Source organism: Artemia franciscana, chromosome 7 (assembly GCF_032884065.1).
Source record: "Artemia franciscana chromosome 7, ASM3288406v1, whole genome shotgun sequence".
NCBI lineage: Eukaryota > Metazoa > Arthropoda > Branchiopoda > Anostraca > Artemiidae > Artemia > Artemia franciscana.
Genome location: NC_088869.1, coordinates 17,945,670 through 17,969,519, shown reverse-complemented (window position 1 = coordinate 17,969,519; position 23,850 = coordinate 17,945,670). Strand labels below are relative to the sequence as shown.

Below are 23,850 nucleotides of genomic sequence, written 5' to 3'. Positions count from 1 at the left end.
AAATCACCCTTTTTTGGCATTTATTTGCACTCTTTTTAGATGTCGGCAGTCGGTAACCCTTCTCTGGAGAATCTAAGGTATACTTTTTATGTATTACCTTAAATTACCTTAAATTGCAGCTTAGAGCAATCTATTGATTTTTCCTTATGAAGCTCCAAAGTTGAAGATTAAAGTTGTTTTCATTTCAGTTATTTTAATTACATGTATGAACTTCGACATTTATGCTTTCAGCAGAATTTCCTAGTAACATGCATCGAAAAAGCCTGAATAACAATCATAAGGTTTTATTAACAGCTCCAGCAAAATGACAACAAAATGTGCACTCTAAGAAATGAATGCTCGGCAATTCATTAGTTAAAAAAGTTACAAATAGATGAACAGGGTCTAAAGTGGCATTAATACCTTGCTAATTAATATTATAAAGTTCTTGTAATGAGCTCGGTATATCACATTGCTGCCTCTTTTGGGCCGATTTAAAAATAGAAAAGAAATTCTAATGGTATTGAATGTGAAAAGTATTCAAATGTTGTTTTTTTTTTTGCAAATTCTTGGCTACGACGCTTCCATACATTTCTAAGACGTATATTTACAGGCCCAATCATAACTAGACTTGACTAATACCAATATTTACGCGCTAGTTTAAACCAATCAGTTTTTCCACAAAATTTTCTCATTTGGTAAAAATTCAATGGAAATTCTGATTTACTCAAATTAGGGTTAGGTAAACAATAGTTTTAGTAAAATCTCACTCTTAATGGACCTTCAGAATAATAAAAATCAGCTTATGTTAAATGGTAATTTCAATTCCAATATCACAGTTAACCAGGTTAACTGTGGGATGATATTATAATACTACGTTAGAGATTGGAACAATTCCATGTAGATGAACCAAGTAAAAAATGGTTTAAATCCTCGAAGCTGTGCCTACAGGACGGTACAGTTTTCTATTTACTCTTTTTCACTTTGCTTGGTAATAACTTGGGTAAATTAAACAACCTAAAACTGTTTTCCCGCTCCTAGCTGCGCGAACATTAACCCCTGAACAGATCAACTATTTCTGAATGCTTAACCTTGTACATACACCCTGACGTCTTAGACTTGGGGTCCAAAAATGTGGGGCTTAAACTCCTTAATCGTCATGAAAAATATATCATCTCTTAACGAACTATTATTTTAATTTTGATTCCCGCAGTTTACTAAATGTGTTGGACCGCCTCTTAATGCAAATCTTGCTACTTAATGAGCACAACCCATTGTTGCAAGAAAAGATATACAGATATTAAATATATAACACTAGGACACTTGGTTCTTGGTAAAATATAAAAACAGAAGAAAAATAACAATAGTCTTTCGATATGGTAGATGTCTTTTGAAATTAGTGATAGCCACCTTCTAAGCTCTAGCTGCTCGATAATCACAAGTTAATTAATTTTCCTATCGACACTTAGTACTTCGATCTGCATCAGTTCCTTATGCTCCACATCACAAAAAGAGTTTAATTACCAAGCTCTGCCTTGCAATGGTAAATATGCGCATAAACTTTGCTGCTGGTGCGCGTGAGCCTGATGCTGCATCTGATGCAATGTCTGTGCTTGATGGTGCAAGGACGTGGCGCTGTGTGGCTGGTGATGGAAGCCTATACTAGATAATAAGCCTCCTGGTGAATGGCCAATTGCACCCTGAAACAAGGAATTTGCGCATAAGTTATTTCTAGATGTTAACTCTAGATTGAAAGTGCTCATGGAATTTGCAGTATTCTTTATTTACTGCCTGTAGTAGCAAGGTGAACTCACCTCTGCTTGGCAAGATGGGGCTCAAGTTCAGTCCCAGCTGCGGCAAGACCGACGGGGAAGAAGTTCCGTCGGTTAAATATATAGTGTATCCATGGATTATAGCTGACAGGTAAGTGGACCTGTCAGTTAAATATATTTCCATGGAACTACAGAACTAATGATGCTGGGTGAGGCATTTGTGTCTTGGTGTTTTTTTTTATTCTTTAGTTTTTCGTCGGGTTCCAGCATTGATGTATTTTGCAAATTTACACTCATTTTTTATTAGTTTCTATTGGTTCACTACTTCTTTTAAATAAACCAGTCAAGGCCTTTTTATTATAATAGAAATCAAAATTTTAAACGATAAAATTAAATGACTTGATGAAGTTTTCATGGACACCGTCTTGGTCAAGTCTATTTTCTCCTATATTTATACTTTTCGAATTCAATTAAATGCTAATTAGTACTGTATTGTCGGTTTTGGTTTTTTAAGGGGTATCCCCCCTCTTTATTACACAAAATACTTGTTTTAGTACTTGCATTAAAAATACTCTTTTTTTTATATTTTCGCTAATAACTAAAAAAAAAAAAAAAAAATAGAATTGCCTCCTCAGATTTGGAAAAAAAAAATATACTTTCCTCTCCACTCCTCGACATTTTAATGGATTGGCACCATCGGGCGCGCGTTAAATGTAAAGGATCTGTGTCAGACGTTGCGCAAATTGTGCCATAATTGGCACAAAGTTTTAGGGCAGTTTTATGTGCACAATATTTGACAGAACAAGTGGTGCATACCTGGTAGCAGATTAAAAAATCCAGCGAGATTGTTCCATACAGAAGCATTCATTTTAAAATAAGTTGTATGTAAATAAATCCCATTGTATTATTTTGTACCTTTTTTGAAAGGGGACAAGTTGAGTGTCATAATTTCGCAATCCAAGATTTGTTTGAAAGGGGGGATTTCCTTATTTCTTTTCTACGCTTTTTTTAACAAGGTATAGGGAAGTAAGCGTTGGTAATTTTTGTACATTTAGCGATCTTGACTTTTTTTATATTAATTTTTCAGTTTTTGTTCCAGCTGGCGATAATTCGTAACGGTAAACTATGAGTTTTAGCTGATGTTCCTTGCATTGCCGACGTTAAGGTCCTTTTCATAAAATTTTCTTATCGTGTAGATTTTCTATTCGTACGTTATTCTTAGCGATTCAATTTAATTCTTTTTTCGGCTGAGAGAGCCGATTTTTATTAAGGCTAAATTTTTATAAGGCTATATATATTAGCATAAAAAAAACTATTTTTTCAGCTTCTACACATGTCTTTGTTATTTTTGAATAAAAATTGTCTTATAAATCTTCTTACAGCTCTACAAGGTGATCGGCTCTCTCACACATCGAATAAACACAGTTAACACGGTATATATATATATATATATATATATATATATATATATATATATATATATATATATATATATATATATATATATATATATAATATATATTTCAAAACCTTCCAATCGGAAACTTAGAAGTCAAGTGTCATTGGAGAATACTTAATATGTCATACTTTTACATATTATAGATGTTTGGCATATTCTTGAAAATATAGATTGCTTGACATGATTTTTTTTAGTGGATATTAAAGAGTTTGAACTTGCTTTTGGCCTTGAAGGGACTCTATAAAACCGAAAAGCTATTGCTATGAGTATGATAACCTACTTACGCCTTGAATAACTTGTCCTTGGAGATGTGAAGGAGCAGAAGGGTTGTTCAGCTGGGTTGGGGGTGGACTGGGAGATTCCTCCTCGCGATCACTTGGAGATGTCGGTGAATCTGCTCCACTATGGTCGGTACTTAGATGCTTCTCTTCTTTGACTAGGACAGGAACACTCACACGACGTGGTGAATTCTGAAAGCTTACTCATTGTTAGTTTTCTTAAGATTTTAGGAGGAAGCAGTGCTCAAAATTTAAACTTTTACATGTTTTTCGACTAAATTTTTGTCTTCTTTTTTGTTTTACAAAAACGACTGGCTATTATGTGAAAAAAGTTACATTTTTTTGCTACAAACTCCTGTCTGCTTGTTTGCTAACTCCTTCTTGCACCTAAATCCTATTTGAACGAATATAGGAATAACCGACTACAAATACTAATGATGGTAGCTAAAAATGTGGGCTATTGACCACTCTGTGGTCAATAGCCAATGTGGCCAATAATGACCACTCTGTGGTCAGTAACGGTAATCTCGGCTATTGACTACTCTGTGCAACCAAAACTTTCTAAAAAACATCAAAGATATTTGGGTTCAAAACAGTGACGAATTTGCAGAAAAATTTTATTTCCAAAAATAAAAAAAATTGCGAATTTGCAGATATTTTTTAGCGTATTAACTAAAATTGCTTGTCGGCACTGGCTTGCCGGCTTTTATGTTTAGGCGAAATATCAATCGATCATTAAAATATTTCAAGAATTACAAAAAAAAATCAAAACTTGAAAAAATTTTCCTTTAGATATCAGACAGTTCCTAGTTGCGAATTATAAGGAGCGACCCGGCTCAATAGTAACCGAAACAATAAAAACAAAAATTTGATACCAATAGATAAATAAAAAAAATTAGATTTTTATACTGATTTCAAATCTATGAGTTTCATCAAGTTTAGTCTTACCCATCAAACGTTAAGAACCTGAGAATATTTGCCTTATTTTCGAAAAAAGAAGGACGCACCCCCTAAAGACTATATAATCTTAATGAAAATCACATCATCAGATTCAGCGTATCAAAAAACCCCACTTTGGAGTTTAAAGCTCCAATCCTCAAAAAATTGGAATTTTGTACTTTTTGCCAGAAGAAAGATCACAAATGTGTGTGTTTTTTTTTCTTCCCAGAGGTCATCGTATCGATCCAGTGGTCCAAGAATATCGCTAGAGGGCCCATTCGAGAGGAAAATTAAAAATTCTAGTGCCCTTTTTAAGTAGCCAAAAAATTGGAGGGCAACTAGGCCCCTTCCCACGTTCATTTTCTCCCAAAATCAAAGATCAAAATTTTGAGATAGCCTTTTTTGTACAGCATAGGCGAAAAATCTAATAGCTATGTCTTTGAGGCTGACTTAATTACCCATAGTCCACGGGGAAGGGCTGCAAGTTGCAAACTTTGGACGTAAAGGGCCGCAAGTTATGAATTGCTAGACATATGAGGGGGCTCGCTCCCTCGTCAACATCTCGCTCTTTACGCTAAAGTTTTGTTATTACTTTCGAAAGAGCTATTAATTCTAATTAAACCCATTGTGATCCAGGGGTCATTCTTGAAGAATTGGGAAAAATTCCAACTTTAGCATAAAGAACGAGGTATTGACGAGGGGATGAACTCCCTCATATATGTTGCTCCTTATTTTCAGCTGAAAAAGTTTTTATTTATTTATTTAATTGCAGTATCAAGCCGAGACTTCTTAGAATCGCAACTTAGATTAGAGCGGCAACTGGGCCAAATAGGGCCAATTCAATGTTAGGGGCAAACTACGAAGAGCTCATTTGGCTTAAGAAAATAAAAAACTTATACAAATTTACCAGCTTTTAAGTGTACACTCACACTCGGTGGTAAAGCCATATCCAGGGAGAGGGCCTTAGGTTTGAACCCCCTCACCCCAAAGTTTTTGTTCGATTTGTAAAAGTGACAAAAATGCGCACAAATTTTTTGGATATGTTTTGTAAAGGTTTTTTTCTGTAAGCCCTCCCCTTCACCGAAAAAATATCCCCCCTAGACAAAATTCTGGATACGCCCTTGCTCGGTGGCGCAATTCATTCTCAAGCGCTATTGAAATTGTTTCCACTTTCATTGAGAAACTAGTTGAAAATAAAGAAGTTTTTGCGCATGAAAATAAAGACCCAAGTGAAAATTTAAGAAGTACAGGATTTACCCAAAACACGAGGGGGCAGTAATTCCGACATTAAACTTTCTCCACTGTAAAGACCCATGCTACAACTAAAAAAGAACAGAATTTACTCTAAAAATGAGAATTCCACCTCAACCCCTTGCTTTATGGTTAAGTTCAACTTGAACCTTACTTGAAGCTTATTAGACTTAAAGCATTAAGATAAAAAAAAAACTGTTATTCATTTCTTATTGTGGGTTTTTTTATATACTGAAAGCCCAATTCAAACTTTAGCGTAAAAACTGAAGGCCAAGAAGAATAGCAGCCCCCTTCTCATATTTATGGTAACTTCCCATCTATTTAAGATTTTAAGGTTACCTTTACTCGCACGTAAAAAATATCCTATGTGGTATTTAATTTTGTTATGCTACAAATGGTTATCACAAGAATCAAGTCTTCCGAACCCAGGTCGATGCACTTGAATTTAAACACGCCATAGCATCGTACTGATCGTTGGGGGTCAACTCCCCCCGAAAGTAAGCATAGATGATTACTAAACGCGGTGCTCTTTGAAAACAAGTAAATACGACAAATGACATGATAGTACATACCTTTGTACAAGGCTACATCCATAGGGAGCTCAGGACTCGAACCATCCCCCCCCTCCCGCAAAAGAAAGAAATGTCTGATAAGTAAAAAATCTAACAAAATGCATATAAACACATTTTTGATACGTTTTTTAAAGTTTCTCTTGTAAAACCTCTAAAAAAAGGTAAACACACGCACAGCCCCAAGCAAAAATCGTAGGTACACCTTTGCCTGTATATAAGGTCGGTCATATAAAGTCTAAGTATATAAGTCATATAGTCATATACAACTATATAAGACCTTATTTTTCCTAAAAAGAAAGATTTTATACTTCTCGCTGGAAGTCACCAGGGCCTGATATATTCCCTAAGCCGTATCCAGGATGGGAGGGGTTTAGAGGGGTTTGAACCCCGACTCCACGAAATGTTTGCTTGGACTCCTAAAAATGTAACGAAAATGAGTATAAACAAATTGTTGATGCGATTTCTAAAGTTTTCTGTAATAAGGTCATATGTATAAAAGGTCAGTTTGCCTGTATACTAGGTCAGTCATAAGGTCTGTTATCGATACTCTGTAGTAAAAATTAGTGTTTAATTTTTGTTAATTTAATATTCTGAATCAAGGGGGAGAGATGGTGCGGAGGTAGTACACCATCGGAGACATTAATTAGCTACTAACTATTATTACAAACTATTAATTAATTAAATAAATTATGCACTTATTGCACCTTGTATACGGTAAGGCACTATCGTGTCATCTAAATCACTTTTCGAATATTTCTCAGCACCAAATTAGCAATCGGTCTCCCTGTTTTTAGATACCAGATCTTTTCGGGTAACAAAACTAGCAGCCTGTTGCCCCAATTTTAGATCCAGAGAAGACCGAATCGAATACCGAAGTGTCAATTCTAGCTTTATCGCAATAAATTTTCATAAAAACTGTAAGTATACAGAAATTGTAAGCATATCGATAAATATATAAATTTAAAATCTCAGTAATAGGTTTTGACCGCAAGAACAAGGATCATCTAACAAAGCGCTTACATTATACTTTATATAAATATCCCAGTTAATTCGAATAGTCACGTAAAAAATAACTTACAGAATTCACAGTTTGTTCTGCCATCTGTTTTTCTTTAGCTTGCCTCTTACATTTGTAGCGATGGTTTTGAAACCAAATTTTGACTTGAGTTGGAGTCAGATGAATTAAACTTGCCAAATGCTCACGCTCAGGCGCTGAAAGGTACTTTTGCTGCTTAAACCGACGTTCTAGTTCATACACCTGAAATTATCAGATTACATAGTTGAACTTGGCTGTTGCTTTTAAACCAAATAAAACCTGACAAGTATTTGCCACAAAAGCTATATTTAAAGTAAAAAAAAAAAAAAAATCAGATGAGTATATAGTTACAATCCGTAATACTGTAAATAAGCTATCATAAACAAAATAGTAATTATTGCACTCACTGTACTTTTTGTATTTTCTTGAAACCCATCCACTCCTTAATATGCTAAACAAAAGAAAACAAGTTTTTTTTCAACTGGCAGTATGGAACAACATTAAAACTTAAAACGCTCAGAAACTCTGCCGTATATGAGGTGACTGCTTCTTTCTCAATCTTCGCCCTTTACGCTAAAGTCTTAAAGTTCTTCAAAAATACTTCAAGTTCAATGACCATTGGGTTTGAGCAGTCTTTCTCAAAGAGTTGTGACAAAAAGTCAAACTTTGGCATAAAGAGCGAGGGTTGAGGAAAAAGCAGCCCCCCTCATATATGGAGTGATTTGTATTCTTTTCAAGTTTTGATGTTTCTTCTTACTTCCAGTTGAACAAAAATATTTAGTTTATTTAGTGTCTAACTTAGTTTCAAATAATGCCAGCGAATTCCCTCCCACCCCTCTTGGAAAATCGCCCAAGGAGAATTTCCACCGGAAACTTTCCCCTCCATGGAAAATTCTAAACTAGCAAAATCCCCCCTCAGAAACCTCCCCCCAACAATTTCTGTATATACTACATGAAAACAATGGAGAAATTGTGCAGCTTAAAGCCCTATTCCCAGGGACTATTTGGGGTCATGTCATCACGAAGTGACACAGTTATTTAGATCTGTCAACTATGTTAAATGAAATGGTTATCTCAAAATTTTGATCAGATGTCTTTTCGGGACAAAGGACGTGAGAGAGGACTAGCAACTCTCCAATCCATTGGTCAATCTTTTGGCCCAATCCTCTAGGACCAAAGTTCCATTCGATCACCTATGGGAAAAACAGAAAACTAATACAAACAAAAAAAAAACATCTCTGAACTATCTTCTGGGAAAAAAATACAAAAATTCCAAGAGAATTTCTTTTCAAAGATTCTTCAAGGGATTTCCAAAGTCAGTATATATGCTGAGATGTCTTATTGGCAACAAGCATACATACTGTGCCTTTTGATTTAGTTTTAAAGCAATATTTAATATCTAAGTATAATGCGTAAATTGCATAAGTGTGTGGGGTTGACGTATTTGGCATACCTAGAGATATAGTTACTTGACTGTTTAACTATGCTAAACAAACAGGAATTTCTTAAAATTTCGATTAGATGCTTTTGAAAAATTAATGGGCTTAGAAAGAGTTTTATTCTTGAAAAGGGCACTAGAACTTTTAATTTTCTGTCAGATTAACTCCTTTTTAAAGTTTTTATGGTATTAATACCTATGATAACGCTGCGCTGTCTATGATTTTGCTTATATCTCCTTTTGATGCACTTAGTTTTTTCGTTTAATTTGAACTCCCCCTTAACTTTCCTATAAGTTTCACCTTAATACCCTTAGCGCAAGTAGTTAAAGCAACTGTAGCAGTAGTTACCATAGTGTACAAATAGTGCCTTTTTGCTAATCCAAAATCTGCCATAACTTACCCAGAAAGGTCAAACTTAATAATGTAAGCCGTTCTAGAGATACTGCAGTGTCAATCTTTTCGCAATCTACTTGCTTATGGTCTGTTTGGATTTAGTCCAATACCCACCTAAATATTCCTTGAAAGCTTTACCTTAATACCCTTAGCTTGCGTTATAGCAACAGTTTTAGCAGCAGTAGTAGCGTTAGTAGTAGTGTACACATAGCATCTTGAAGTTTTTTCAACATCTTCCTCACACAAGCTGAAAGTTTCGACTAAATACCACAAACCGTGCCTGAAGTATATTAGATAAGTCTTCTTGACAACCTGTAAGCGCATAGTGTGTTTCGACTTTTTCTTTTTAGCTATACTTTTAGTTATAGTACTAGTAGTAGTAGTTACAGTAGTAGCGGTAGTAACAGTAGAAGAAAAATGATTAGTAGTAGGCTTAGCTCTTGTAGCAGTAGTAGTAGTAGTATCAGTAGTGATACTGATAGCAGTAGTAGTAGTATGAGTAGAAGCAGCAATAGGATACAAATATTCAAGTAAAAGCACCTTCAAATCCATGGGCATAGATGTAACAGCAGTTCCAATAGTAGTATTATTACTATTAGTAGATTTAAAAGTAATAGGACTAGTACTAGCAGCAGCGGCAGTATTAATATATTGTTTTTTGGTTATTTGAACATCCCCCTCATCAAGTCTTAGCAGTTTTACATAATATAGTTAGTTTATCATGGGTTTGACATTGCCGATATGAAATGTCAACCTTTTGATAACCTGTTTTCTCATATACTTCCTGAAATTTTCATTTAAAACTCTCAGCCATACAAGTAGTTATAATAGAAGTAGTAGTTGGAGCAGGGTTACCAACTACGAACGTCTAAAAAACAGTGCAATCGAGGCCAAAAAGAGGGATTTTTGCTATAAAAAAAAAGTACTAGTCAAAAAATGTTCGCAGTCCCTCTTACTGTTCTTACCACTCTTACGTCATTTTAAAATGATTAAAGTTATCCTACGACCATTAATACGACCATATTAACCTCTAAATAATGAGTTAGATAACAATTATTGTTGTTTTTACAGCTAAAAGGTAATGCTTTAGACTATAGATAAGGATTTGTGTCCTTTTTTCTAAATATTCTGAAAGAAATATGAGAGGTCAAAGTAGCTAGTAATGAACTATAGCTGACTTCAATGTAAATTGGTGAATGCATGCTTAGTAAAAAAAAAAAAAAAATTTTCCTCTACTGGATTTTCTCCTTTTTTTCCTTTTCTTGTAAATTTATTTCATTTCCTATATGAAATGAGTAGTTTTGTGGTACATTCCTAAAAAATAGATTGCTGCTTGTTCTGTGAAAGCGCTCCTTCACTTTGATTACTTTAAGTTTGAGCAAATTAATGGATATGAATATATGTAGATGAGACGAGAGTTCTGAAAAAGGGGTAATTTAGATCATGTGAATTAGAGAAAAAGTCTTCTGAGCAATTTATCCCAACATCACAAATGTGTAAATTTAAATTTTCTTTTGTATAAAATCACATGAACAACTTGAATGCCAAAACATTTTTATGCCAAAGCATTCAAGTGTTGCATTTACTACCTCAAAGTATTTTCAAAAAAACCTAGGAGGATTCAACCGTCTAAGGAAGCCAGCGCCTATGCTCCTAGCCTGTAAGATAAGGCTTTTATTTCTGAAAAATGGCCATCATAATCAGAGATGAGTCGTTCGCACTTTAAAATGTTGCAGAGGCCTAATGTCTTGGCAAAATTTTATCAGCTTGGGAGTAGACTTTAAAGAGTTTTTTCCTGGTTATTCTTCTCCATCACCTCACTGCATTGAGCATACTCATTTTTCTATTCCTAAGAAGAATAGTTATGCCAAACAGCTTTTGGGTTTCTCATGTGAAATTTTATTTTGAATTAATGTGTTTTCACTTGCTCTTTATACTTTGATTTGATCTACTTCATCTTAAATGGTTGGAGATGTTGGAAAGACGACTGGGGGACGGCAGCGATAAGAAAGATCCCACCGGCTTGCTATTGTACTTTTTGCACTCAAATAGTTTCACTTGAGGCTGTTTATTTCGCTAATACTTCTCTATCATCATTTTATAAAAGAATGCAAAGAGGAAATAATTGGCGAAAAGAGTGAGAATCCGGTACGTGGAGGGAAAAAACGAAATGAAAAAAAGGGTTTGCACAAATTGGCAACCATGCATTGGAGTAGTAAATAGCAGTGGTAGTTGTAATAGTACTAGTTGAAGTAATAGTAGGAGTAAACGCAGTGGTAGTAGTGTGAGTAGTAGATTGCAAATATTTGCTTTTTGTTAATTAATCTTCCCTTTAAGTATTCTCTGGAAGTTTCCACTCAATACCCAAACCCTTTCTTGACATATGCTCTTTTGACAATCTGCATGCACATAGTGTGTTTTGATTTACTTCAAACTTCCCATCAATATCCTCTAAAGTTTGCATCTTCATACATTTAGCCTTAATAGTTGTGGTAGTAGTAGGAGAAGTAGTGGAAGTAGTGGTGTTGTGTCAGCAGTAATAGTAAAAATAGCATCAGCAGCAGTAATAGCGGTACTAGTATGTACATATTGCCTTTTGGCAAGTTGAATATCTCCTCATGATGCCCTGGGAGTTTCATTTTGATACGGTAAGATGTTTCAAAATATTACTGATGTGCCCTCATGACTCCCCCTTGAAGTTTTTTTTTATCTTAATTCACTTAACCTAAAAAGTAGCTGCAAGGAAATAATAGTTGGAGTAGTTTAGCAGCAGTAGCAGCAGTAGTAGTAGCAGCAGTAAAACTAGCAGTGATAGTAGTACTAGCTGCAGCATGAACATATTATTTTTTGATCGATTGATCTTCCCCTTTAAGTATTCTCTACAAGTTCCAACCTAATAACCGGTACCCACCCCTCAAGACGCCGTCAAATTTGCACCTTCATACGCTTAGCCTAATAATACTAATTTCCTAGTAGTAATGGTAGTAATAGGAGCAGAAGTAGCAACAACACTGCCATATTAGTGGTAGTAGTAACAGTAGTAGCAGCAGTATTAATAGCAGTAGTAGTATGTACATGTTGCCTTTTGGTATGCTGAACACCCCCTTCGTGATACTCCGGAAGTTTCATCTTGATACAGTAAGCCGTTCCGAAAATATTGCTGATATGTTCTTTTGAAATCTTGGTGCACATAATATGTTTAGATTTTGTTCATCTTCTCCAAACATATCCTCAGATGTTCATTTCAATATTCTTAGCTGAAGTTCGTATCAAATATTGTCTCTTTGGTCATGCTTATCATTTACTGAAAATTCCAAATTAGTATACTCAGTCATTCCTAAGCTACGCCCATTGACAATCTGTATGCATATTACGTATTTTGATTTAGTTCAATACTCCCCTTAACATTATCTAAAAGGTTCAACTTAATTTCCATCGTCTTTTTTAAAAGTAAAGGTTAAACATACCCACTTTTCTGTATAACATATACTATGTAAAAAAAAAAAAAAATAGACAGATTGCTTAACTTACAGCCTTTGCCGTGAAGGCTGTGAGAGGTGACATCCCCAAAGACATAATTAATGAGCCTTTCAATTATGCTCTGCAAAATAGCTGTTCTAAAATTTTGATTGGATTTTTTTTGGGAAACGATAGTCATGGAGGGGGGGGGGTGCATTCTAATTACTGTCGACTCTTCAAAATGGCACTATAACTAGGAATTTTAGTAAATCTTATATGGCTCCGTGGCACAACTTACAACCCTTGCCCCTAGGTTCTTTATTACATTGTTTACGGGTCGGACAAACATTTGGAGGGGGGTAATTGGTCAAGCCCATACTCCCCCCCATCTTGGTAGGGTCTCGATACTAAGTGCCTTGGTGAAAAAAAAGAATGTACACACTTTGCTTTTTACATAGGCAGCATTATGAGCTAAGGCCTTATTTGTATGCGAAAATAGTCAGTTATAGTCATACCTACTTGCATATAAACTTTAAACGAAAAGACCAGTACATATGTTTCAGGAGGAGGGATATTTGAATTCTACAAAATAGACACTTTTATGCTCAATTTTCTTGGGAAATAATTCAAACCAATACTGACAACCTACTACCTACATGCAGAGATAGGGAGGGGTAAGCTGGACTTAAATACACCTTGCATTTATATTGTTTATTGTTTATCCTAATAATTTTAGATATATATATATATATATATATATATATATATATATATATATATATATATATATATATATATATATATATATATATATATATATATATATATATATATATATATATATATGTGTGTGTGTGTGTGAGTGTGTGTACACTTTGTTCCGTATTAGCCAACTTTCCTTTTACTCTGCTCTTCACTTTAATATGAAAACATTGAAAACAATTTTTTTCAGCATTTTGAATTCGTGTTAGTTGTCATTATTAGTGTACTACAATCCAAATCTAAAACTAAGATTTACCTTCCTTTGGACCATAATCTATATATCTATGTGTGTGTTGGTGCGGGGGGGGGATCTCAGTAAAAGTTTTAATGGAATTCTCCCTGCTCTCCCTTGTACAGGTGTCTTACTTTCCTTTAAAAAATGGCAAATTAAAATTGTGGGATAATTGTGTTTTTGTGCTTGTATTGTAACAATACGGTTACATAGAAAGACACTTTTTGACTAGTTTTTGGATATTATTTGGATATGATAACTTTCCTTCTAAACTGTGAAATAGCGTAGCTACGTCTTTGTCCCCCAAAATCTATATTTTGCTGCCTAATGTAGAAATTTTCCAGGAAGTTTCTAAGGACAAGACTATTTAGAAAAAAATATTTAGAAAAATCTTTAGTTTTCAATCATGCAAGGTCACTTTTTGTAAGTCCATTTCTTCCGTAATAGTGGACCCCTTTTTTCTTAGGGGAGGGGGGGGGTAAGGTTCAGAGTTATTCCCGGAAGACTGCTAAGTGGGAATATTACCCCACATATGGTGTTTAAGGATCGTTGAGAATCTACGGGTTTTTAAAATTGATTAAATTTGATCAAATTTAAAACGGTCAAAACCTCACATATAAATGAAAACCGGGTACCCGTATTTCCTTCAATGTAACTTTCACTGCTCCTTGCATTAGCTTTAGCCGAAGCCCCAACTACAAAGAAACCAGACAGAAATTAAATACTTGCCTGAGCTTGGGTAAACAAAACTCTTCTTTTCCTCCTTTGAGCATGAAGTGGAAACTGCACACCACCTAAAGGTTTTACATCTCCAACTCCGCATGCGCTTAGCCCATGAACTCCCATATTCATGCCCATATTCATGTTCATTCCAGTTCCATTCATGCCTGATCCAGGACCACCGGATCCCATCAAGCGGGACACTAGAAATAAAATCAATATTTTATTAGAAATGATCAGTTGGAACGTAATGTCATTGTTAGCAACTGAAAGATAATTTGGCTCGTATTACTCCTATTAAATATTATAGCGTTAAAAATTCCTGTTGATCTTTGGATGCAACCCCTATATACCCTTTTCTGCGTGGCACCTTGCCCCTTAATTTGAAAGATAATTGAAATCATAATTGAAAGATAAACAGCTTGAAAGATAATTTGGCTCGTATTACTCCTATTAAATATTATAGCATTAAAAAACTCATGTTAATCTTTTGATACATCTCATATATACCCTTTTCTGCACGACACCTCGCCCCCTTAATTTGAAAGATAAACAGTTTGAAAGATAATTTGGCTCGTATTACTCCCATTAAATCTTATACCTCTAGCAAGGATTTGTAGCCCTTATATTTGGAGTGCTTCTATTTTCCCCTTTTTAATTTTCAGTTACTAAGGGCTTGAGTTTAGGTAAGCCAAATCTATATTATTACAACTAGTTACAATAGCATCGACTTTTATTTTTTTAATAATCGCAAATAATTAAATAAATAATCGCACTGAACAAAAACATATGACGGTTTGCGGTCGTGCAAAGTCCACGTAACAACGAACCTATTAAACTAATTATCTAACTAACCAAATCAAAATAATAACGATTATTGTTATAAAAGAAGATCGCAAAAGATAAATAAAATTAGAGCACAAATTAAAAATAATAACGATTATTATTATAAAATAAGAACACAAAAATATAAATAAAATAAAGAACACAAATTAACCATAATAACGAATCAATTTTTCATCAATCATCAATGCTCAACTCCCCTTCCAAAAACTCAAGTTTTGGACGTTACTTTATAGAGAAAGTCACTATGAAAGATGAAGGGAGGAATTCCCACCAGGAAAAAGGCTTCATAAGCTTTGTATGGACATTTTTAAAGGTAAAGGAGCTTTTTAAAATGTATTTTTTCAGGAACTAGACATGAGTGCATGTGGAGGCTTTATGATATTAAATAAAAAAATGAGAGAGGAAAAATGGGCATAATTTAAATAAAACAGTTGATGAAAAAGTAAAAAATAACAACAAACCTTAAAATCTAAATATTTCGACTCCACGTCTGGGAGCCTTTATCAACGGGATAAGAAGTTAAAATAAATTTAACATAATATATATAGAACACATAAAACTAAAAAACACACGAAACCGCAAAAAAACAAAACTCACATCTTAATAACCTCCAAAATGCCGGAATTACTATATTTTACAGTGATTGCGGTATTTTGGAAGTTATTGAGATGTGATTTTTTTTTTTTTTTTTTTTTTTTTTTTTTTTTTTTTTTTTTTTTTTTTTTTTTTTTACAGCAATCACTTGGTAAAACATTTTGAGAATGCTCTAAACCATGATAGAGTTAAGGAAAAGATATAGAAAAGAACGAACAAGTTTCTTACATTTTGAATGTAAAAGAAAATCTATTTTGTGAAGAAGAATTAGTGACTGTACTGAAAGGATTAAAAGATACTAAAGTCCCGGTTATTGAAAGTGTGGTAAACGGGTTTTTTCAAAATGGTGGTTATGAAGTTAGAGATGAGTTACTGGAAACTATAATTTTAGAAAAAGGGGTAGCGTAATTTTTACATTATAAAAAATAGTTTTAATGTAAAAAAAAAAAAAATTATCCAAGAGCTTGATATAAAGGTAACATAAGATTTCAGAAGGTGGAGCTGAAACTGCATTTAAATTGGCAACATACACCATAGAAAACTGCAATTTTTTTAATTATTCATGGTGAGCCCCCATCACAGGCTTAAGGATAATACGAGAGGTACCTAGCGATTTTGAGAAGCTTAGAAACTTCAAATTCAATGCTCAAATAATATTTCAAGGGATAGAGCTTTAGTTCTATAAAGCATAAAATTGTGATTTTATAAAACAAATGGCAAGAAGTGGCGCTATTTCGTTAGTGGCGCTGGACACAGTGGCACCGTGTCTCTTTTTTAATTGGAAAAGGTATCAATACGAAAAAATTCTCGTTCAGACGAGCCTACTTACATTTTCTTATAAAAATAAATTGTTTTAAACCATTAAGAAAAAATCAAATCAAACAAAAGCATCTCTGTAAATTTTTTTCAGAAAAAAAAGTGACATTTTTTTTTTTTTATATAGAGGGACAAGGCCAGATTTAAAGCTTTGACGCATCTAGACTCAAGCCATTTTGCCGCTCTGTTTTTGCAAGATTTCACGGAAACCTGCAAAAATTTAGGTGTAGCGGAAAAACTGAATAAAACGCAACTGATGAGCCAAAAGTAATCAAAGAAAGAGATAAAATGAAGCTCTCAGATACCGTTCTTGTGAGACATCTGAAAGTTTATAAGTGGCCACAAAATTCCTGTGATATTTTAAAATCACTCTTATATGAATAGACAGTGTGGTAGCATACTCCATCTGACACTTCGACAATAAATCATATCAGTCCAAATTTTGTTAAGAAAAACTCCCTTAGTGATAATATTGCTCCCCCTGGCACCGTGCACACCTAGGTTCGGGCCTTGTGAGCCTATTGGTAAATCTGGGCCTGTACAAAGATGACATTTCCACGCTAGAGTTCTCATACATGTAGTGTTTTATATAGTAATTTTCATCAAGATCACAGTCTTTTCTGGGTATTCCCTGCTTTTCCTAAAATTAGGTAAATTTTCTTATGCCAATAATGTTTTGCATATAGCCTAAGTCTAAACTCAAAAGAGATTATCAAACAGTTCGTGGTAACGAACTATAGTAAGGAGCGACCCGGCTCAATAGTAACCAAAACTCTAAAAAAATGAACTTTGATATCAATAGCTACATCAAAAGAATCGCATTTTAATGCTGATTTTAAATATATAAGATTCATCAAGTTTAGTCTTACCCATCAAAAGTTACGAGCCTGAGAAAATTTGCCTTATTTAGGAAAATAGGGGGAAACACCCCCTAAAAGTCGTAGGATCTTAACGAAAATGACACCATCAGATTCAGCGTATCAGAGAACCCTACTGTAGAAGTTTCAAGCTCTTATCTACAAAAATGTGGAATTTTGTATTTTTCGCCAGAAGACAAATCACGGGTGCGTGTTTATTTGTTTGTTTTTTTTTCTTTTCCCCAGGGGTCATCGTATCGACCAAGTGGTCCTAGAATGTTGCAAGAGGGCTCATTCTAACGGAAATGAAAAGTTCTAGTGCCCTTTTTAAGTAACCAAAAAAATTGGAGGGCATCTAGGCCCCCTCCCACGCTCATTTTTTTCCCAAAGTCAACGGATCAAAATTTTGAGATAGCCATTTTGTTCAACATAGTCGAAAACCATAAAACTATGTCTTTGGGGATGACTTACTCCCCCACAATCCCTGGGGGAGGGGCTGCAAGTTACAAACTTTGACCAGTGTTTACATATAGTAATGGTTATTGGGAAGTGTACAGACGTTTTCAGGGGGATTTTATTTTGCTTAGGGGTGGGGCTGAGGAGAGGGGGCTATCTTGGAGGATCTTTCCTTGGAGGAATCTGTCATGGGGGAAGAAAAATTCAATGAAAAGGGCGCAGGATTCTCAAGCATTACTATAAGAAAACAATGAAAAATAAACATGAAAACGTTTTTTCAAATGAAAGGAAGAAGCAGCATTGAAACTTAAAACGAACAGAGATTATTACGCATATGAGGGGTTCTAAAAATACTTTAGTATAAAGAGTGAGGTATTTAGGAGGAGATAAATACCTTGCTCTTTATGCTAAAGTATTTTTAGTAATTTAAACTATTTATTCTACGGCCTTTCTGATTCAGGGGTCATTCTTAAAGAATTGGGACAAAACTTACGATTTAGTGTAAAGAGCGTGGTATTAACGAGGGTACAAACCCCCTCATATACATATTAAAAATATAAGGTTATGAAAGTTTGTTACGTAAGTTAATTGTTAAGTTACGTATATTTTTTACTAATAAAAACGTTCGTTAAATATTAAAAGTTCTAGTTGCCTTTTTAAGTAACCGAAAAATTGGAGTGCAACTAGGCCTCCTTCTCCACCCCTTATTTCTCAAAATCGTCTGATCAAAACTAAGAGAAAGCCATTTAGCAAAGAAAAAAGAATTATTATACAAATTTCATTTTAATAATTTATGTGTGGAGAGCCAAAACCAAACATGCATTAATTCAAAAACGTTCAGAAATTAAATAAAAAAAAAATAATTTTTTTAGCTGAAAGTAAGGAGCGACATTAAAACTTAAAACGAACAGAAATTACTCCGTATATGAAATGAGTTGACCCCTCCGCAATCCCTCGCTCTTTACGCTAAAGTTTGACTCTTTGCCACAATTCTACTTAAAAAAAAAAAAAAATTAAAAGCTTTAGCGTAAAGAGCGAGGGATTGCGGAGGGGACAACTCATTTCATATACGGAGTAATTTCTGTTCGTTTTAAGTTTTAATGTCGCTCCTTACTTTCAGCTAAAAAAATTATTTTTTTTTTATTTAATGCATTCAAAGGAAGATTCAAAGCTAGATTATTTTATACTCGCTTCTCACCATATTCGAAATTTTCATTCACATTCGGATTTTGCAACTAAGCTACAAAAATGATAGCCAAATTCGAGAAATCTCCCAGAAAGTGCTGTGAATCTTCTTGTAAAAATAAATTTGTTTAATGTATCATTTATTTTTACCTTTACCCAATCTAATTGCTAAATAAAGTTTTTTGTTTTTTTTTAAGCAGGTTCACATATTATAGGAAAATTTGAAATACAAATTTAGTATGCATCTCATACGAATGTTCATTACTGAGGGACAAGAATGAATAAACATAATCCTCCGTTTTTACCAGTTTCTTTGGCTGTGAATAAGGACAGCACTTCCATAGAATTTCCGTCATTAAAAAATACTGGCGTACAATCATTTTGTTAAGGATCTTCAAGTCTGTTTTCAGTTATACTAGAAAAGTGCCTTTGGCAACTGGAACACACATTTCTAATATAAAATACTTACAATTTTTCTGGAATATACCTCTACTGAATCTGTTACGAAAAAAACTTTGATGAGCGCTTAACAAGGTCTTTTTCAAAAAAGTCAGATATCCTCTATAAACATCTAAAATCGTTAAATATGCCTACATAATTTCGGCCCATTTAATCGTGACGTTTTGTGGAACATGGGGTAAAAATGAACTTTTCTTTAATCCCCTCCCCGTCTCAAGTGATATTTATGTTATAAAAAGATCCGTTAGCTCTATAATAGAAAAAAGTGCAATGAAACAAATATCACAAAAGAAGAAGTTAAGAAAGAAGAAAAAAGTGAGTCACTTAAAATAAGTGTTAATCATTTATGGCTAAATTTGGTTTATCATTTTCTTTTGTCCGTAATTCATGAATGTCCTTATGAATATTCAAATTTATGAGTCAACCAAACGCTTGGACATTAAAATGTTTTATACTTTAATACTTGTAATTTGATGTGGTAGGTAAAAGGTTCGTTTAGTGGTAACCCCCCGTTAATTTCCAGATACAAGAAGATGTGTCTTTCTGGGAGTGCCAACATTTTGAAAGTAAACTTAAAAGAATAGGCACACATCACAGGGGTGTAGTTTGGAGGGAGGGGTAGTTGTGCCCCAATAATGTGGAAGATTAATATACTCCATGCCCCGTGGCTATCTGGATATGAACCCCTATTGCCCCCTAAGAAAAATACTGGAGATTCACCCCCGGGTGTACAAAAAATAGATTTAAAAATATTTTACCCCGCAAGGAAGACTACCGTTGCCAAATTCCGTTTCTTGGAAGAAATAAAGTTTATATTTTGAAAATCCACTGATAAAACATGTATAAAAACTACTAGCATAATAATCAAGCAAAACAAACTTGCATCACCGAAGCACACAAGGAGGGGGGCTTGGGTTGTTCCCCAGAAATCCTAAATTTTGCCAATTTTCTGGGCACTTCTTATACAAATAATCAAGTGCAGATAATTTTTCACAAGCCACCACCCTCGAAAAAAATTCACGTATGTGCATGAGCTGCTTAGTGCTTATAAGGTTCATGCATTTCAAAACGACTTTCCAAAAATCAGCTGTCCTGATAATCATCGCAATGGCAACTTCGGCGTCAAGTACCTTCTTACTAAAAAAATTTAAAACCATTAGAATGCAGGAAATTTTGGAAAAATCGTAATTATCTTGACATTTTTAATTGGCTTCCAGAAGAAAGATCCGTGTTCAGGAATTTATTTTGGAGGGAGAGGGAATTTTGAGAAGGGCGCAAACTAAAAAAAAAATACCAAAAAGAGTTAAAAAAAAAACAGAAAATAAAGAAATTTTAGGCCTATAGTTAAAATGTTAGAAGTTGGGGAAGGAAGAGTGCACTGATTAAAAGGTCTAAACCCTATGTATCAGTGACGCCAATTCGGAGGCAGTATGGATTATTTGTCCCCTAGAATTTTTGGCACCTTAGATTCGGAAAAAAAATACTTATTTTTGGTATTTTCCGTGACAGGCTTTTTGGCAGTTTTATTGAGGATACTGAAAAATACCTCCGTCCCGATTATGATTTTTTTTGCATCCTCTCCTTAATTTCCAGGAGACGGTGTCACTGCTACGTGTATGCCTGTCTGAACATACCCTTGCATAGTGTATACTCTTTCCCCTTAAAATCTAAATTTTAGGTATTGGCTTATAAATAATACAAGAGAAAGAAAATTATCGTGTGAATTGTCATACCTGTAGTGAATGCGTAATCCGTAGAAAATCTAGGATCCGTTGTCCCAGTTCCGTACCATGACGCTGCCGAGTGTCCGTAAGGATTTCCAAGTTCCCCATTCATATATTGTCCAGAATTTCCTGTAAATGAATGGGTATGACCGTGTGATAAAGACACTCCTAGTTGTGGCACATGCATATAGGCAGAAGTCACTGGAGTTGACATAACGTCGTGAAAAGAGGGGGGTGGTGTACTACCCACACTGTCTAAGGGACTAAGAATATCACTAACAGAAAATGGTGCACGGTTAATAATATTTTGGGGCTTAGGACTCACGGACATTGCATGCCGCTTAATAGCCCTTGTTTAGGAGTTGGATAAGAAAAAAGATCCTTCAAGGGTCCTTAGGAATCACTCTGTTTATCTGATGATGGTCTGAGGATCTTTCAGTTTCAAGTGCACATAAGAATCTAGTATGTCAACATAGCGTAAAAAGCAGCTAGTAATAGCTTACGATTAGTCTTCACTTCAGTAGCACTTCACATACACTTCTGAGCTATATTGCGCCCACTCGACGTGGAGATTTTTCAAGAAGGCGTAACCACCAGGGCGGAGCGTACTATTCATAAATGAAATACAAGCTGCGCCATTCATCATCAGTAGGCGGAGCTTTCAAATACCATTGGCTAAAGATATGTTTCACACGTCGGCGGTAATCAATCACCTTTTTGTTCTGTGCCATACCTGTGCCAGGATTAAAAAAACAGTAAGTTAATTTCAAGGTAATTTATATCTTATCTGCAACACTATAATTTCATGTCAGTAAAATGGATGTTTTGGATATAGGCAAGATGACTTAAAGGAGTTAGAACAAAAAGGAGCTGTTTTTCTACTATATTTTTTTCGCTGCAATAAGAATGCTATTACTTAATATGAATGATACGAGGCCCGAGTTTGACCCCAGCTGCTGCGAGATAGGGCGATAAAGCATGCCACTTGTCTCTGTAAAAAAGAATTGGCAATTGGAACGTGGTTAACTGTCAATGCCCTGTTTGCCATTCAGTGGCTTTTCAGGGTCTTAATTTTTTTAAGGCTGAAAGAGATACGTCAGGAGAGGGTTTAATATTTTTGTAAGAACGAGGACACTATGGTTTAAAATAAAATTATAGTCCCTGACTAATGACGCCTCTTGACAGGGGCGCATCTAGAGCAAAATCTTGAGGGGGCCCAAGGTGACAAGGAAGCCAACGCAAAATATCGGAGGGGGTGCCCAATGTGGCAAAGGTGCCAATAATTGACCGAACTAACTAATTTATTCTAATAAAAAGAGTAAAAAAGAAAAAAAGGGAAAGAATACGCCAGAAAATATCTTGGGGGGCCTAGGCCCCCAGCCCCCTGGATCTACCAGTGCTTTTTAACTACAGGGTCCTTGTATTGGCAGCTGAGACACAGACCCCATTTTCTCGGGCAATAAAATGTACCACCACGAACACGAAAATTGTTGCTACCATCGAAGACGAACAAATATAAAATTCAATTGATGGAAGTGTCGAATTTAAAATAGATACTCCTAAGGAGATAGTGGAAAATTTATCCGTTCCAGAAGCAGGCCATATCTACAGATTAGGGGTATCGGGTTTCACCTCCGCCCCGAAATTTTTCTTTGACTAGTAAATTTGCCGTAAATTTAAAGATAAAAACACAATAAAAACACTATCTCTCTATTAAAAAAAAGAAGAAAAAAAAAAAAAAAAAAAAAAAAAAAAAAAAAAAAAAAAAAAAAAAAAAAAATCCAAATTGTAATTGGTCTTGAAAATACAGGTAAAAAGACGTTATTTTAAGCGGTTAGACAAGATTCTGGTAGACAAATCCCTTATTCTTCATCATTTTTAGTTACCCCCTCACCTGAGAAAGGATTATGGATATGCCCTAATCCCGCAGTACATACTTTGCAATTTACCAGCAATTGAGCTGATACTAATTTTTTTTTTATATTAAAATGGCTACCTCACTTTAACTATGTAGAGGAAAAATGACTAGAAAGTTTTACAATTTCTTAATAGTCGCGCAACTCTGAAAATAAGCATTAAATGGTTTCATTTTTGTTGTAATAGGCCTACCTCTTTCTAAATCCCGTATACACCCTTGTCTAAACTATCATGTTTCGAAAAAAAACGAATTCTATTAAACTTGGTTCCGAGTAACCAAAACTTTAATGCAATCACATAACATATATGTTTTTAAACATTTCTTTGTTAAAAGTAAAAAACAATTTCTGTGAAAAATATGTCGATTAACTCTTTCCTCCACTACCCCTTTAACTCAAAATAATTGTATTTAACGAAAACGACTTAAAAACGACTTTAAAAGAAAACTTAAAAACGACTTCTTCTAAAACCTGCTTGGTAATCCGGGTAATTTGATATTAGGGTCATTAAACTATAAAATAGAGTATTAGAAAAAACACAGTTGCCGGTAAAACATGTTTGGCTGACTTAGTTTCCCATGACGTCACAGCGCTAGTAATTACCTCCGTATTAAAACGTTATTTTTCTTGTTAGAAACACAGTAAGCCCGAGTTTTTGGAAAAGTACACGTTTTGTTATGCGTATATGCTACTGCCACTTACGATA

At 34.6% G+C, this 23,850-nt stretch overlaps 1 protein-coding gene across 1 annotated transcript; it reads right to left on the bottom strand.

Moving 5' to 3' along the window:
• Window positions 1-274: 274 nt before the first annotated feature.
• On the bottom strand, window positions 275-21,942 carry LOC136028924 (homeobox protein Nkx-2.1-like). The gene is made up of 5 exons (XM_065706900.1): window positions 21,238-21,942; window positions 14,301-14,494; window positions 7,329-7,508; window positions 3,495-3,680; window positions 275-1,679 (listed from the first exon to the last, which is right to left on the bottom strand). The coding sequence occupies exons 1-5, from the start codon at window positions 21,557-21,559 to the stop codon at window positions 1,500-1,502; spliced, it is 1,062 nt and encodes a 353-aa protein (XP_065562972.1). The 5' UTR covers window positions 21,560-21,942; the 3' UTR covers window positions 275-1,499.
• Between the last annotated feature and the right edge of the window lie 1,908 nt (window positions 21,943-23,850).